General features: G+C 49.4%; 1 protein-coding gene across 1 annotated transcript in view; it reads left to right on the forward strand.

Annotated features, from left to right (window-relative positions):
• Positions 1–3,374: 3,374 nt before the first annotated feature.
• Positions 3,375–14,005, forward strand: part of ALDH9A1 (aldehyde dehydrogenase 9 family member A1) — a 31,337-nt gene continuing 20,706 nt past the window's right edge. The window contains exons 1-2 of the mRNA XM_051858419.3: positions 3,375–3,615; positions 5,693–5,838. Of these exons, the coding sequence (XP_051714379.1) occupies positions 3,429–3,615; positions 5,693–5,838 (333 nt within the window). The 5' untranslated portion in view covers positions 3,375–3,428. The remainder of the gene's footprint in view (positions 3,616–5,692; positions 5,839–14,005) is intronic.

Below are 14,005 nucleotides of genomic sequence, written 5' to 3' on the forward strand. Positions count from 1 at the left end.
CCTGGGCTCTCCTCCACCTTCAACAATGATTCTGACTCTCTTCATCTCTTTCCTCTTCCCAACGTGCACCCATCTGCACAGTGCTACTCTTCCGACTCTGCTCCTGTTGCTGGTGGCTCTTTCTGCACCACAGGTCAGCACGGGCTGTGGCTTCCTGCTGCCTGGGAGGGGTGCTGCTGACAAACTTATCCTAGGAAAAGTACACAAGGGCCGTTCTCTGGGTTTCAGAAATCTCCCTTTTCTTTGATAAATCATCAGTTGAGTAAGAGGGAGTTTTATTAGCAGCCTTCATGACGATGACGATGACATCTGTACCTGGGATGGAAAGAGGACATTTGCTTTGGATGCTTTGGCTCCTGAATCCTGTTCCTCTAGAGGGAAGCTCTGTGACCTTTCTCAGTGACTTTCCTATCTATACAAGGGGCTTGATAAAGCCTATTTGTGGGCTTGCCACTAGTATACAATTTCTTTTTTAAAAAATTTTTTATTTAGCCGGCACCGCGGCTCAATAGGCTAATCCTCCACCTAGCGGCGCTGGCACACCGGGTTCTAGTCCCGGTCGGGGCACTGGATTCTGTCCCGGTTGCCCCCCTTCCAGGCCAGCTCTCTGCTGTGGCCCGGGAAGGCAGTGGAGGATGGCCCAAGTGCTTGGGCCCTGCACCCATGGGAGACCAGGAGAAGCACCTGGCTCCTGCCTTCGGATCAGCGCGGTGCGCCATCCGTGGCGGCTATTGGAGGGTGAACCAACGGAAGGAAGACCTTTCTCTCTGTTTCTCTCACTATCCACTCTGCCTGTCAAAAAAAAAATTTTTTTTTATTTATTTGAAATAGTTACAAAGAGAGGCAGAGAGGGAGAGAGAGAGGTCTTCCACCCTAGATGGCCGCAATGGCCTGAGCCATTTTATTTGAAGTCAAGAGCCAGGAGCTTCTTCCAGGTCTCCCACACAGGTGCAGGGTCCCAAGGACTTGGGCCATCTTCTACTGCTTTCCCAAGGCCATAGCAGAGAGCTGGATCAGAAGAGGAGCAGCCGGGACCAGAACCGGTGCCCATATGGGATGCCGGCGCTTCAGGCCAGGGCTTTAACCTGCTGCGCCACAGCGCTGGCCCCTGCAATTTCACTAGTAGTAAAACTGCCACATAGGAGCTCCCAGTTCAATCTGCGTTAGCCTCCTTTTCTTTCATGGGTTATGAATACAAGTGAGAAGATAAAAGCGAAAGGGCTTTGCAAACTTTTAAGCTCTATTTACATGTTGAATTTTGCTAATAAAAATAATATTGATAATGCTAAAAATAAAAGCACAGATAGGTAGGGGGTGCAGCTAGACATTTTGGAAAGGGCTTGTCATTTTTAAAGATTTATTTTATTTATTTGAAAGAGTTACAGAGAAAGGGAGAGAGAGACAGAGAGAGAGAGGTCCTCCATCCGCTGGTTCACTCCCCAGATAGCCCCCATGGCCGGAGCTACGCCGATCCAAAGCCAGGAGCTAGGAGCTTCCTTTGGGTCTCCCACGCAGGTGCAAGGGCTCAAGGACTTGGGCCATCTTCTACTGCTTTCCCAGGCCATAGCAGAGAGCTGGATCAGAAGAGGAGCAGCTGGGACCAGAACCGGCGCCCATATGGAATGCCGGCGCTTCAGGCCAGGGCATCAACCCACTGCGCCACTGTGCCACAGCGCTGGCCCTGGGTTTGTCATTTTTATAATCAATAAATTCATCAGGGTAGGGAGCCGTTTTCTGCCATTAGCCATTGGATATTTACAGCATCATCATACAAAAAAATCAATTTAAAAATTAGCCTGCTGTAGATTTATTGAATTTCAAGCCCCGCCTGTGGTTACCTTGACAGGGTCTCATCCGGGCCTGCAGGCTGGACAATTCCCACCCCTGGATTAGTTCAATAGACCACATTTCCAAAACAAACATCAGTAATCACGCTGGCACAAGCCAGAAGGCATTCCTTGGAAGGGAACATTGTAAATAGGAACTGCCCCACAAAACTCAAGATGTCCCGTCTCTGTACACATAAACGAGTATGAGTATCCTTGCTCCAGGAATCCTGCAGATCTGCGACTCCTGATAGCTATCAGTTGTATCACTGGTGAGCAATAATAACAAAGGGGACCGCCCTGAGTTTCACCCCCCACCCCCACCCCGGTGTTCTGAGTTTGGGCTCTGGCGTTTCTATTCGAGGACCAAGACCTACACGTCTCAGTAGCACTGAAAGGGTTAACAAATTGGGCTGCGATGTTGGGAAAGCAGACCAGGAAAGTTTAGCTAAAGTCTTCTAAAGAAAACCAGGCTCCCTAATATTTTGCTGGTGTAGGTAAAGAAAACAAAACAAAACAAAACAAACGAGGAAGACTGGAGCCTTTAGAAGAGAAACAAACTTGCAGCAAAGACCCCAACTGCCCATTGCTTCCGCTTCAGCAAAGTCTCCGCTGCAGATGCAGGGGAGACAGAAAGAAAATGCCAGATCCCGGAGCTGGCGGACACCTCAGACACGACCCCAACTGGCAGATCTGCCACACTGAAGGCCGTTTATCCCGATAGTTTTTAAAAACACATTTTGGTGAACACGTAAATACTGTGCATTATTCTGGAAACAAGGCGGCATCTCAACATGGGCGAACAGCATAATCTGCATTTGCATTTCCTTATTATTATTATTTTGTCATGTTTGGCGCCTACCGGCTCATCTCCTGTAGCACTTACAGCAGCGTGGAATGTTTCACAGTGAACTGCAGGGGCTCCACGGTGCTCACCAACATTAGAACCTAGCACTTCTCTCCCTGGTGTTTTATGATAAAACCCTCCCCCCCCCCCCCCCCCCGCCTCTAGCAATCATCAGTTCAGGTTTAGATCTATTTACAGACGTTCCTGTTTGAGAGAACATGCGGTGTTTGTCTTTCTGCCCACACCTGTTCATGTGGCCTCTGGCTCTTTGTATCAGGTGTTAGGCTTCTGTTGGAATAACTGTCCTGAATACCGCTTTCACTGCTCTTTGACAATGTAAAAAGCCGTTCAACATCACAATACGATACACCTCCTTGATCCTGCAGCAACCTTTCAAAGACTGTTATTATATAGAAAAAGAAACGGAGGCCTGAGAGTGAAGTTAAGCGCGGGGTCCCAGGATGTGCGCATGAAACGACGCACCCGACAGCGTCTGGGAAGTACCAGCCACGTACTGATCGGCAGCAGGGAGTCCCGTCTCCATCTCCTGCCCCGGGAGGCTCTGTGCGCGTGCGTGGGAGGAACAGCGCCACGGGGCGGAGGAGCGACCACCGTCCCGGAAGTGCCCGAGGTCCCGCCCCCGTCCCCTCTGTCCCCGCCCCCGCCCGCTCCGTTCTCCTAGGCCCCGCCCCTCCGGCCCCGCCCCTCGCCCGCTCTCGCGCCCCGGGTTCTTCGTTCGGTCTCGCCCACCCTCCATGTTCCCCCGAGCCGGCTGGGCAGCTCTCTCTCCTCTTCTCAGCAGCACTCTTCGGCTGGCTCCTGTCGCCGCCGCCATGAGCACTGGTACCTTCGTCGTGTCGCAGCCGCTCAATTACCGCGGCGGGGCCCGCGTGGAGCCGGCGGACTCGTCGGGCACGGAAAAGGCGTTCGAGCCGGCCACGGGTAAGGGGACGGCGTGGGGCGGTGGGCAACGGCGCGGGGCGCAGCCGTGTGCGCTGCAGAGGGAGGGTAACGGGAGCCCCGGCCCCGGCAGCTCGGGGTCGTGGGACAGGCCCGAGCAGAGTCCCACCCGGTTCCGCTGCCGGGTAAGGTCTTGAGCTGCGTGCCTAGGGCTGGGTGTCGAGGGGCACGGAGACTCCAGTCTGCACAGGTCAGGCCCTGCTCGCCGTCCTCCAGGGTTAAAGCAGTGTGTGCATGAATCGGGATTGCTAGAGGAAGACCACCCTCCTGCCTCTAGTGCTTCTCTCCCTGGGTCATTATGCTGCAGTGGACAAATGCAAGTTGTGTATATGTAAGGTGCACAGCGCAGTGTATGGATCTGTGGACACACTATACTGCATGACCACCCTAGTCAGACTAAATCACATACCCGCTGCTTTAACCTACTTTTTTTTTTTTTTCTGTAGTGAGACCATTTAAGGTCTGCCAGGCACTGGATTGGCTCTGGGACCTCGAAGATCACTAGGCAAGAAAGAAGCTTTTTTGGTTTGCTGGGTGTTATGGAGTATTTTAGGGAGGAAGGTGTAGTGTTTTGTGTGAACAAGAAGGCCACGTGACCAGAGCAGTAAAATTGGATTGCAACAGCCGGGGAGAACTTGGGACCCACTGGCTGCACCCAGCCCTGAACAGTGTCTTGTCAGCACTGACCGACAGGGGCCCCGGGGGTCATAGCAGCTGCCCCTTTCCTGTCCCTATGAAGTTGCTCTTTCTGAATTACTTGCAGTGTGTGTATGTGTGTGTGATCTTCAGTCACTGCCTTTACAGACTGGGACTGGCCGTTCAAGTTTGTAACAGAAATTGCATCGGTGAAGTGTCTGTGCAAAAAGCAGAGTGCAGGAGTTCTTGTGAAAAGAAACTGCTGAATTGGCATACTTTGAAAATCCTTGTTGGTGGGGTCTGTTCCAATCCTTAGGATATGGGTCTGGGAAAATCTGATCTTTTCATGTTCTGCCCTAGGACATGGATAGGGAATAACAGTTGGAATAAGAAAAAAAGAAACTCAATTTTCTAGTAGAGAAAACAACTTTCTTGCATTTTGGGATATCTTTTCCTGGTGTTACTGTATATCAACTGAATAATTCATCAGGAATCAGTAATGTGATATAACCTGCACCACAGACAAGGGATTTCAAACGGTTCCTAACCCACCAGATTGATTACCTTCGACTTTGTTTTTGCAGGACTCCGGAGAGTCTTGAGCTATCTTAAGGGTGTTGCAGAATGATTTATAGATATAACTAGTAGTAAACTCAGCCGCAGAGTAGGGCAGGGCAGGGTTCTTAGCCCAAAATCCGTGCTGAGTGTGGGACAGGGAACACGATCGCGCTGGTTCTCTGATGAGGTTAAATACATTTTTCTGAAAAGGGCCTGCAACTCTTCTCGGATTTTTTTTAAAGTAGTAATTACTAAAACTGCCCGAATGGAGAATTTTATTGATACTGTGCTATAAATAGTGTAAATTTGACCTAATTATGTCTTCACAGAAAGCCAGTATTTGAACAATCTCCCACCATTCATTTTGTATTTTATAAGAGAAAAGGTTTGATCAGACTCCTAAAGGGGTCCAGTGCCTGCAAACACAGTTGAGAAATGGCAGGTGTACAAGTAGTCCCTAAGTGAGGCCATATTTGAAAACAGGATGAGCTTCCTAGAATGTTGATACATAGTATTTTATTTATGTATTAAAGTTAGTTTTAAAAAAGTTATTTGAGATGCAGAGAGAGAGCTTCCATCTTCTGGTGTACTTCCCAAATATCCACAACAGAGGGGCTGGGCCCAGTGGGAGCCAGGAACCAGGAACTGATACAGGCCTCCCATGTGGGTGGTAGGGACCCAGCTACTTGAGTCATGACTGCTCTGCTTCCCGGGGTGTGCATTAGCAGGGAGCTAGAATCAGGAGTTGGAGGGCAGGTATCAGCCCAGCCGCTCATCACAACCCCAGGCCAGACCCCTGCCCACAACATTTTACTTTAAATGTGTGCTAACAGCTGGAGAGAAAACTGACTTTCCCTCTTTATAGGCCGAGTGATAGCGACTTTCACGTGCTCTGGAGAAAAGGAAGTAAATTTGGCTGTGGAAAATGCAAAGGCTGCCTTTAAAATATGGAGTAAAAAATCTGGCATGGAGCGCTGCCGAATCCTTTTGGAGGCTGCCAGGATAATGAGGGTATGTGCTGATTTGTTCCTTCCAGAAGGCTCTTCTTCCTGCAGTGCTTTGAGGGCTCTGCGTGGCGATTTGCAGTTAGACTTTGGTGCAACGCAAGGTTACACTGATTTTATGAAACAGAAAATCATTTCCACATGCTCACCTTGGTCTATAAACAAGCTTTCATTCAGTGATTCCCATCCAGATCTTGGCTCCTGGCCATCTCCCTTGGCAGGTTAGGCTTGCTTTGCTTTGCAATATAATGAGCTCTGTGTGGCTTGTCTCCTATTGTCCTTAAACCATGGACCTGTACTTGTTTTATTTTTACCTTTTCTTCCAATGACACTTAAGTCAGCCTTTCTTTTTCAGATTGTTTCTTTTTAAAAGATTTATTTTATTTATTTGAAAGAGTTACAGAGAGAGGTAGAGACAGAGAAAGAGAGGTCTTCCATCCACTGGTTCACTCCCCAGATGGCCGCAATGGCTGTAGCTGTGCCGATCCAAAGCCAGGAGCCAGGAGCTTCTTCCAGGTCTCCCACATGGGTGCAGGGGCCCAAGGACTTGGGCCATCTTTTACTGCTATCCCAGGCCATAGCAGAGAGCTAGATTGGAAGAGGAGCTGCTGGGACTTGAGCTGGTGCCTATATGGGATGCCGGCACTTCAGGCCAGGGCTTTAATCCGCTGTGCCACAGCACCAGCCCCAGTAGTGCCTCTTTTTGACCTAAAGAGAAAAGACTGGGACACCTGAGAAATAGAAGCATGCCTGATCATGGTCCAGGCAACACAAGTTCTAGGCGCAGGACAGCAAGACAGCAGCAGCGCCTCAGAGCACAACTGGGCCCAAGATAAGGTGGCGATGTTACTGTCTCCAGGAAGGCACACACCATGCAGCAGTGACTCTCTTTTAAAAAGGTGGGTGGGGGGGTACTGGTGTTATGGCTCAAAGGGTTAAGCCACCACTTGCGACTCTGGCACCCCATACTAGATAGCAGGTTATAGTCCTGGCTGCTCCACTCCCCACCTAGCTCCCTGCTAACGCACCTGAGAAGGGCAGTGATGATGACCTAAGTACTTGGGTCCCTGCCATCCCATGTGGGGGATTCAGATGGAGTTTCAGGCTCCTGGCTGTTGAGACCATTTGGTGAGTGAACCAGTGAATGGAAGATCTCTTTCTCTACCTCTCTTTCTCTTTGCACTCTGCCTTTCATATAAATTAAATCTTTTTTAAAAGATTTATTTATTTTACTTGAAAGTCACAGATACACAGAAAGAGGAGAGGCAGATAGAGAGAAAGAAAGGGGTCTTCCATCCACAGGTTCACTCCCCAGATGACTGCAATGGCTGGAGCTAAGCCAATCTGAAGCCAGGAACCAGGATCTTCTTTTGGGTCTCCCACATGGGTGCAGGGGCCCAAGGACTTGGGCCATCTTCTACTGCTTTCCCAGGCCATAGCAGAGAGCTGGATTGCAAGTAGAGCAGCCGGGTCTCGAACTGGTGCCCATATGGGATGCCGGCACTGCAGTGGTGGCTTTACCTGCTACACCACAGCGCCAACCTCTACATTAAATCTTTAAAGAAAAAAGAAAAGAGTGCTGTATTTAGACCCTGTAGGAGCAGAGGCACTTCATTCATCCTTTCTGAAGGGCCTTGGCCTATTCAGAAATGGCAATATTTACCTAGGCTTTCCTGACACCCCCCTTTCGAAGGGAGTTCCTGCAGGCAGGGACTGGATGGATCAATAGTCTTTCTCTTAGCAATCAATGTGGAATGAATGACAAAGCCCTGAAAAAATGACCTGGAGGACGGACAGAACACAAACATGGTGATGAGATCCAGCACCAGCCTGCCAAGAAGCTGGTGCCGCAAAAGGCCCCTGCCGAGGAAAAGGGGGGCTGCCTCCACCTCCTCCTCCTCCTCCTCCCATGGGAAACCTGCCTAAGGATGCCAGCCTCACCCCAGCCCCCACTTCCCTGCCCTGCACCTTGGACTTCAGTGGGGGCCTGGCCCACAGCAGGTGATCAGTGGGTTCACGCACACAAAGTGTGTCTCCATGGTGCCAAGCACCCAGCACCAGCCTGAAGGAGTCTCCCCTGCCCTCCCCAGACCCTGTTGCCACCAGAAGAGACTTCTAATCCAGAGCAGGAAACCAGCTTTTGTTGTCCAAGGGAAAAAAAAGAAGAAAGAGAATTGCTATTATGAATCCAATTTAAAATAAACAGAACATACACAAAGGGTGAATCAATCAGTTGATAAGCATGAGTGTTCTCTTGTTGGAACTGATAAGCAGCAGGCTGGCGCTGTGGCACAGTGGGTTAACGCCCTGGCTTGAAGCACTGGCACCCCATATGGACGCTGGTTCTAGTCCCGGCTGCTCCTCTTCTGATCCAGCTCTCTGCTATGGCCTGGGAAAGCAGTAGAAGATAGCTCAAGTCCTTGGGCCCCTGCACCCCTGTGGGAGACCCGGAAGAAGCTCCTGGCTCCTGGCTTCGGATTGGCGCAGCTCTGGCCGTTGCGGCCAGTTGAAGAGTGAACCAGCGGATGGAAGACCTGTCTTGCGCTGCCTCTCCTCTCTCTGTGTAACTCTGACTTTCAAATAAATAAATAAATCTTTAAAAAAAGAAAAAGAACTGATAAGCAGGAAAGCTGACTAAAAGCAAAATGAAATGGAACAGAAACTAACTTCAGCATTTAGCTGCAATACAAGTCTCAGAAAAGGAATGTGAAAATCAACATGAAATACAGGAAAGGACAGTCTGATAGTGAGGTCTGGACATGCTGTATTTCTTTAAAGACCAAAGGCACAAAGTGCTCTGAGTTCTTCATTCCACATTCATTCCACATTTAAGAGGAAAAAGTACTGGGCCAGTGCTTTGGTGCAGCAGGTTAAAGCCGTGGCCTGAAGCGCCAGCATCCCATATGGGCGCTGGCTCGAGTCCCAGCTGCTCTACTTCTGATCCAGCCCTCTGCTATGGCCTGGGAAAGCAGTGGAGAATGGTGCAAGTCCTTGGGCCCCTGCACCTATGTGGGAGACCTGGAAGAAGCGCCTGGCTCCTGGCTTCAGATCGGATGGCACCATTGTGGGCATCTGGGGAGTGAACCAGCGGATGGAAGACCTCTCTCTCTGTCTCTGCCTCTTTCTCTAACTCTTTCAAATAAATAAAATATTTTTTAAAAAAAGAGGAAAAAGTACTGATCCATCCAGTCTCTGCTTTCAACTACTCACTTCTAAAGGGAGGTCAACTGAGTTAGCAATGTCTGTGTTAAAGATTTATTTATTAACTTATTCATTCATTTAGAAGGTGGAAGGAGAGAGGGAGAGGGGAGGAGCAGATGGATTGTCCACCTGCTGGTTTACTTCCCAAATGCCTGCAACAGCCAGGACTGGACCAGGCCCAAGTCAGGAACCTGGAGCTAGATCCAGGTCTCCCCCGTGGGTGGCGGAGACTCACGCACTTGGGCCATCATCCACTGCCTCCCGGCTGCATCAGCAGGAAGTTGTATGGGAAATACAGGAGCCAGGACTTGAACCCAGGCACTCCAGTACAGGATGTGGGCACCCCAAGAGCCTGCTTAAGCCACTGCACCACAACGTCTGTAAACTTCTCTTTTAAACCAGTAATTCACCTTCTGTTTCCGACGTGATATTCACTAACACAACCTTTAAACAATTAACTTGCTTGCCAATATATGGATAACAGAAAGAAAGTACCTAGGAGGATGGCACACATGGAATTTTAAACCAGGCGTAAATTATTCCGCACTCTTAAACCCGTTGAGTGTGATTAACAACAAACAGTTTTTCAGAGGTACAGGAAATCAACCATGAGTAGCTTCAATTGTGTTTTGAGAATGCAAGAGGGAAAGTAGGCCCCAGAAAGGAAGCAAGCGCTAACTCACTAATGAGCCGGAAGCAGTGCTGAGTCAGGACGGCGCGTTCCCAGCACACAGAGACACAAAGCTGACTCTGTGGTCTGCTGCCACAGCAGCTAAGAGTGAGCAGGCAGCAAGTCGCCACCTGTGACCATCACTGCTCAGTCCTGCAGGATTCACCAAGAGAACGGTTTGCTCTTGAAATTTTCTTTTTTAAATCATGCATAGGCAAACAGCTGGGAAATATTCAAGGTTCCAATTATCAGAAAATTTTCAGTTTACTAGCTGGTCTTGGGAAAATGTTCCTGACTTAGTCTATCATTTTCCACTCTTACAGAAAACGTTACTTGCTGAAGATTATGAGATCTTCTCCTTAGCCACATAAGGATTCTCAAAAACTGGCCTTGACAAAAATTATAGGGGGAAAAATGGGATTCCTCTCTTCTCCTGAAGTAAAAATGGCCGAGGGAAAAGGGAAAAACAGCATTAATTTTCTCCTTCAGTTACTGCCAGAGCAACCATAAATACAGCAGGCCACATAACAACATACTGCCACAAGCAGATCTTGCAGAGGTGGCTCTCTGGCCTCGCGCCTAAGCCATGGGTTGGGACCCCCTGCACCCAATATCAGAGTGCCTGGTTCAAGTCTCAGCTCTGCTCCAAGTCCAGCTTCCTGGTAATTCGCATCCTTGTAGGCAACAGCTGATGGCTCAAGCAGCTGGGTTCCTGCACCCACGTGGGAGGCCTGAATGGAGTTCTAGCTTCCAGCTTTGGCCCGGCCCAGCCCCAGTCATTGTAGGTATTGGGGAAGTGAACCAGCAGACAGGAGTTTTCTACGCCATGTGTCCTCCTGTTCTGCCCTTCTCTCCCTCTCACTGTGTGTCAGTCTTTCATATGAAATTTTAAAAAATAATTTGTTTAAATATATCTTGTGAAATACTTGTTTTGTATTCAACCTTGTTCCTCTTTTATACCACCCTGTTGGGGGCGGCAGTGTGGTATAGCAGGTAAGGCCACCACCTGCAATGCTGGCATCCCATTTGGGCACCAGTTCAAGTCCCGGCTGCTCCACTTCTGATCCAGCTCCCTGTTAATATGCCTGGGAAAGCAGTGGAGGACGGCCCAAGTCCTTGGGCCCCTGCACCCAGGTGGGAGACCCCAAGGAAGCTCCTGGTTTTGTCCTGGTCCATCCCTGCCCGTTGTGGCCATTTGGGGAGTGAACCAGTAGATGGAAGATCTCTCTGTCTCTCTTTCTGCCTCTCCTCTGTAATTTTGACTTTCAAATAAATAAATAAATATATGTAAAGACACCCTGTTACACAGCATGACTTGACCACGTGTCTGCTGCGATGAGAGATAAGGAGCAAAGGGCAGGCCCTTCATGTCTCTGTTTGATCTCAGACTCCTAAGCAGGCCCCAGTGTCTACAGCCATTGAAACACTGGCAAGCCTTGAGCCCCTGAGCGAGGGAAAAAGCCACAAGCTTCAAAACCCAACAGCGTAGCTCTTACACTTACCAGCTACAGGACCTTAGATGAGCTGCTTCACCTTCCTGAGTTTGCTTTCTCATTTGCCAAATAGATAAAATATTGCATCTCAAGATCCTTTAGACAACCAAACACCATTATATACGAAATGTACCTTGCACAGAAGGAAAGAAAGGAGAAAGCAGGGGTGAACTACAACCCCTAAAGTATTAAAAGTCATGAGCACAAGAGGCAAGAGAAACAAAGCAACTGCCGCAAGCTCAGCATGACAGCACGTGCACAGTATGTGGGGTGGGGGGCAGTGTATACAAGGCCGAGAGAGCATTACAGCACGTGTACAGTATGTGGGGGGGGCAGTGTACACAGGGCCGAGAGAGCATTACAGCACGTGCACAGTATGTGGGGGGAAAGTGTATACAAGGCCGAGAGAGCATTACAGCACGTGCACAGTATGTGGGGGGGACAGTGTACACAGGGCCGAGAGAGCATTACAGCACGTGCACAAGTATGTGGGGGGACAGTGTACACAGGGCCGAGAGAGCATTACAGCACGTGCACAGTATGTGGGGGGACAGTGTACACAGGGCCGAGAGAGCATTACAGCACATGCACAGTATGTGGGGGGACAGTGTACACAGGGCCGAGAGAGCATTACAGCACGTGCACAAGTATGTAGGGGGACAGTGTACACAGGGCCGAGAGAGCATTACAGCACATGCACAGTATGTGGGGGGACAGTGTACACAGGGCCGAGAGAGCATTACAGCACATGCACAGTATGTGGGGGGACAGTGTACACAGGGCTGAGAGCATTACAGCACGTGCACAGTATGTGGGGGGGACAGTGTACACAGGGCCGAGAGAGCATTACAGCACGTGCACAGTATGTGGGGGGAGAGTGTATACAAGGCCGAGAGAGCATTACAGCATGTGCACAAGTATGTAGGGGGACAGTGTACACAGGGCTGAGAGCATTACAGCATGTGCACAGTATGTGGGGAGGGGACAGTGTACACAGGACCGAGGGAGGCCAGTAGGGCAGGACAGCGAGGGGCACAGTGTATAGAGAGGGAAGATGAGCCTGAAGAAATAGGGGCCTGGCAGCCAGTCTCAAAAGCTGCACTGGCGATCTACCCGGGGGAGCAGCGTAGTCAAACATGCTGTACCTGTAGAGGCATCACTTTGATGGCACCCGACAAGGCAAACTGACCTCGGCCAGGCCCGGAAGCCAGCAGGTAATCCATATACATAATGTTTTCTTTCTTTAAACAGTGCAGTGCTGTCATCGCTTTAAATAATCTTGCCTCTGTCTGTCTGTCTGTCTTTCCTTCCTTCCTTCCTTCCTTCCTTCCTTCCTTCCTTCCTTCCTTCCTTCCTTCCTTCCTTCCTTCCTTCCTTCTTTCCTTCCTTCTTTCCTTCTTTCTGTCTGTCTGTCTTTCGTTCTTTCTTTCTTTCTTTCTTTCTTTCTTTCTTTCTTTCTTTCTGTCTGTCTGTCTTTCTGTCTGTCTGTCTGTCTTTCTGTCTTTCTTCAGAACTCCCACAGACTGGTTCACTCCCCAGATGACTGTAACGAGTGGGGCTGGGTTGGTGTTGAAGCCAGGAGTCAGGAATACTCCACATAGACAGCAGAAGCACAATTACTTGAGCCATCATCACTGTCTCCCAGTGTCCGCACTGATGAGAAGCTACAGTCAGGAGCCAGAGCCAGGAACTGGACCCAGGACTCCAGGGTCCTACAGGCTAGGCTAAGTACCCATTTCCTTCCCTTTCCTCGTAAGCCAAATGACAGTTACCAACTGGAAAATGATCGAGCCCCACAGATAAGATCTTTATAATCTTGTAAAAATACCAAAGGGCTCACAGTAAAAATGGGAATGTGTGGCTAATAAACATGTAGAAAAGTGAAGATAAATGTTCAGTTCCTCTAGGCACCTAGGGGCTTCCAACCAACATGGAGCAACAGGAATCAGATTTATTTTCCCTTCTTAAATGAAGAAAACCCCAGAGAAAATACGTGAAACAATAAGTGTTTCAAACACTAGACATCAATCCGGGAGCTCCGGCAGTGATCCTTGGGAGAGGGAAACTGGTGAGACCAGGCCTGTGATGGCTCCAGCCACAGAGCAACCTACTGCATGCACAGGTAACATGGCTCTCACATCACCTTGTGGAGACTGGGTTTGGAAAACTAGCGTGCTAGGACACTGATCTGGCTGCTGCCCTGTGCTGTAAGCAATAAGCCATTTTTTTCTCTGATCCAAAGCTTCAAATCTCTCTCTCTCTCTCTTACATACGCATATATGAAGGTATTTATGAGGATATTTCAAATGCTGGTAGAAAAAAATGAACACGTAAGTTTATTTTGGTGCAAAAATATTTTGAAATCCAGGCATGGTTCTTTTTATTTTTTATTTTTATTTATTTTTATTTTCTGACAGGCAGAGTGGACAGTGAGAGAGAGAGACAGAGAGAAAGGTCTTCCTTTGCCGTTGGTTCACCCTCCAATGGCCGCCGCGGCCGGCGCACCACACTGATCCGACGGCAGGAGCCCAGTACTTATACTGGTCTCCCATGGGGTGCAGGGCCCAAGGACTTGGGCCATCCTCCACTGCACTCCCGGGCCACAGCAGAGAGCTGGCCTGGAAGAGGGGCAACCAGGACAGAATCCGGCGCCCCGACCAGGACTAGAATCCGGTGTGCCAGCGCCGCCAGGCGGAGGATTAGCCTAGTGAGCCGCGGTGCTGGCGGTTTTCTTCATAATGCATACTTTCCATGAACTTTCTTTGTTTTTTAAAAGAGTTCTTTATTTATGTGGAAGGCAGAGTTACAGT

Source organism: Oryctolagus cuniculus, chromosome 7 (genome assembly GCF_051225735.1).
Source record: "Oryctolagus cuniculus isolate XC-2025 breed Fujian yellow rabbit chromosome 7, ASM5122573v1, whole genome shotgun sequence".
NCBI classification, from domain to species: domain Eukaryota; kingdom Metazoa; phylum Chordata; class Mammalia; order Lagomorpha; family Leporidae; genus Oryctolagus; species Oryctolagus cuniculus.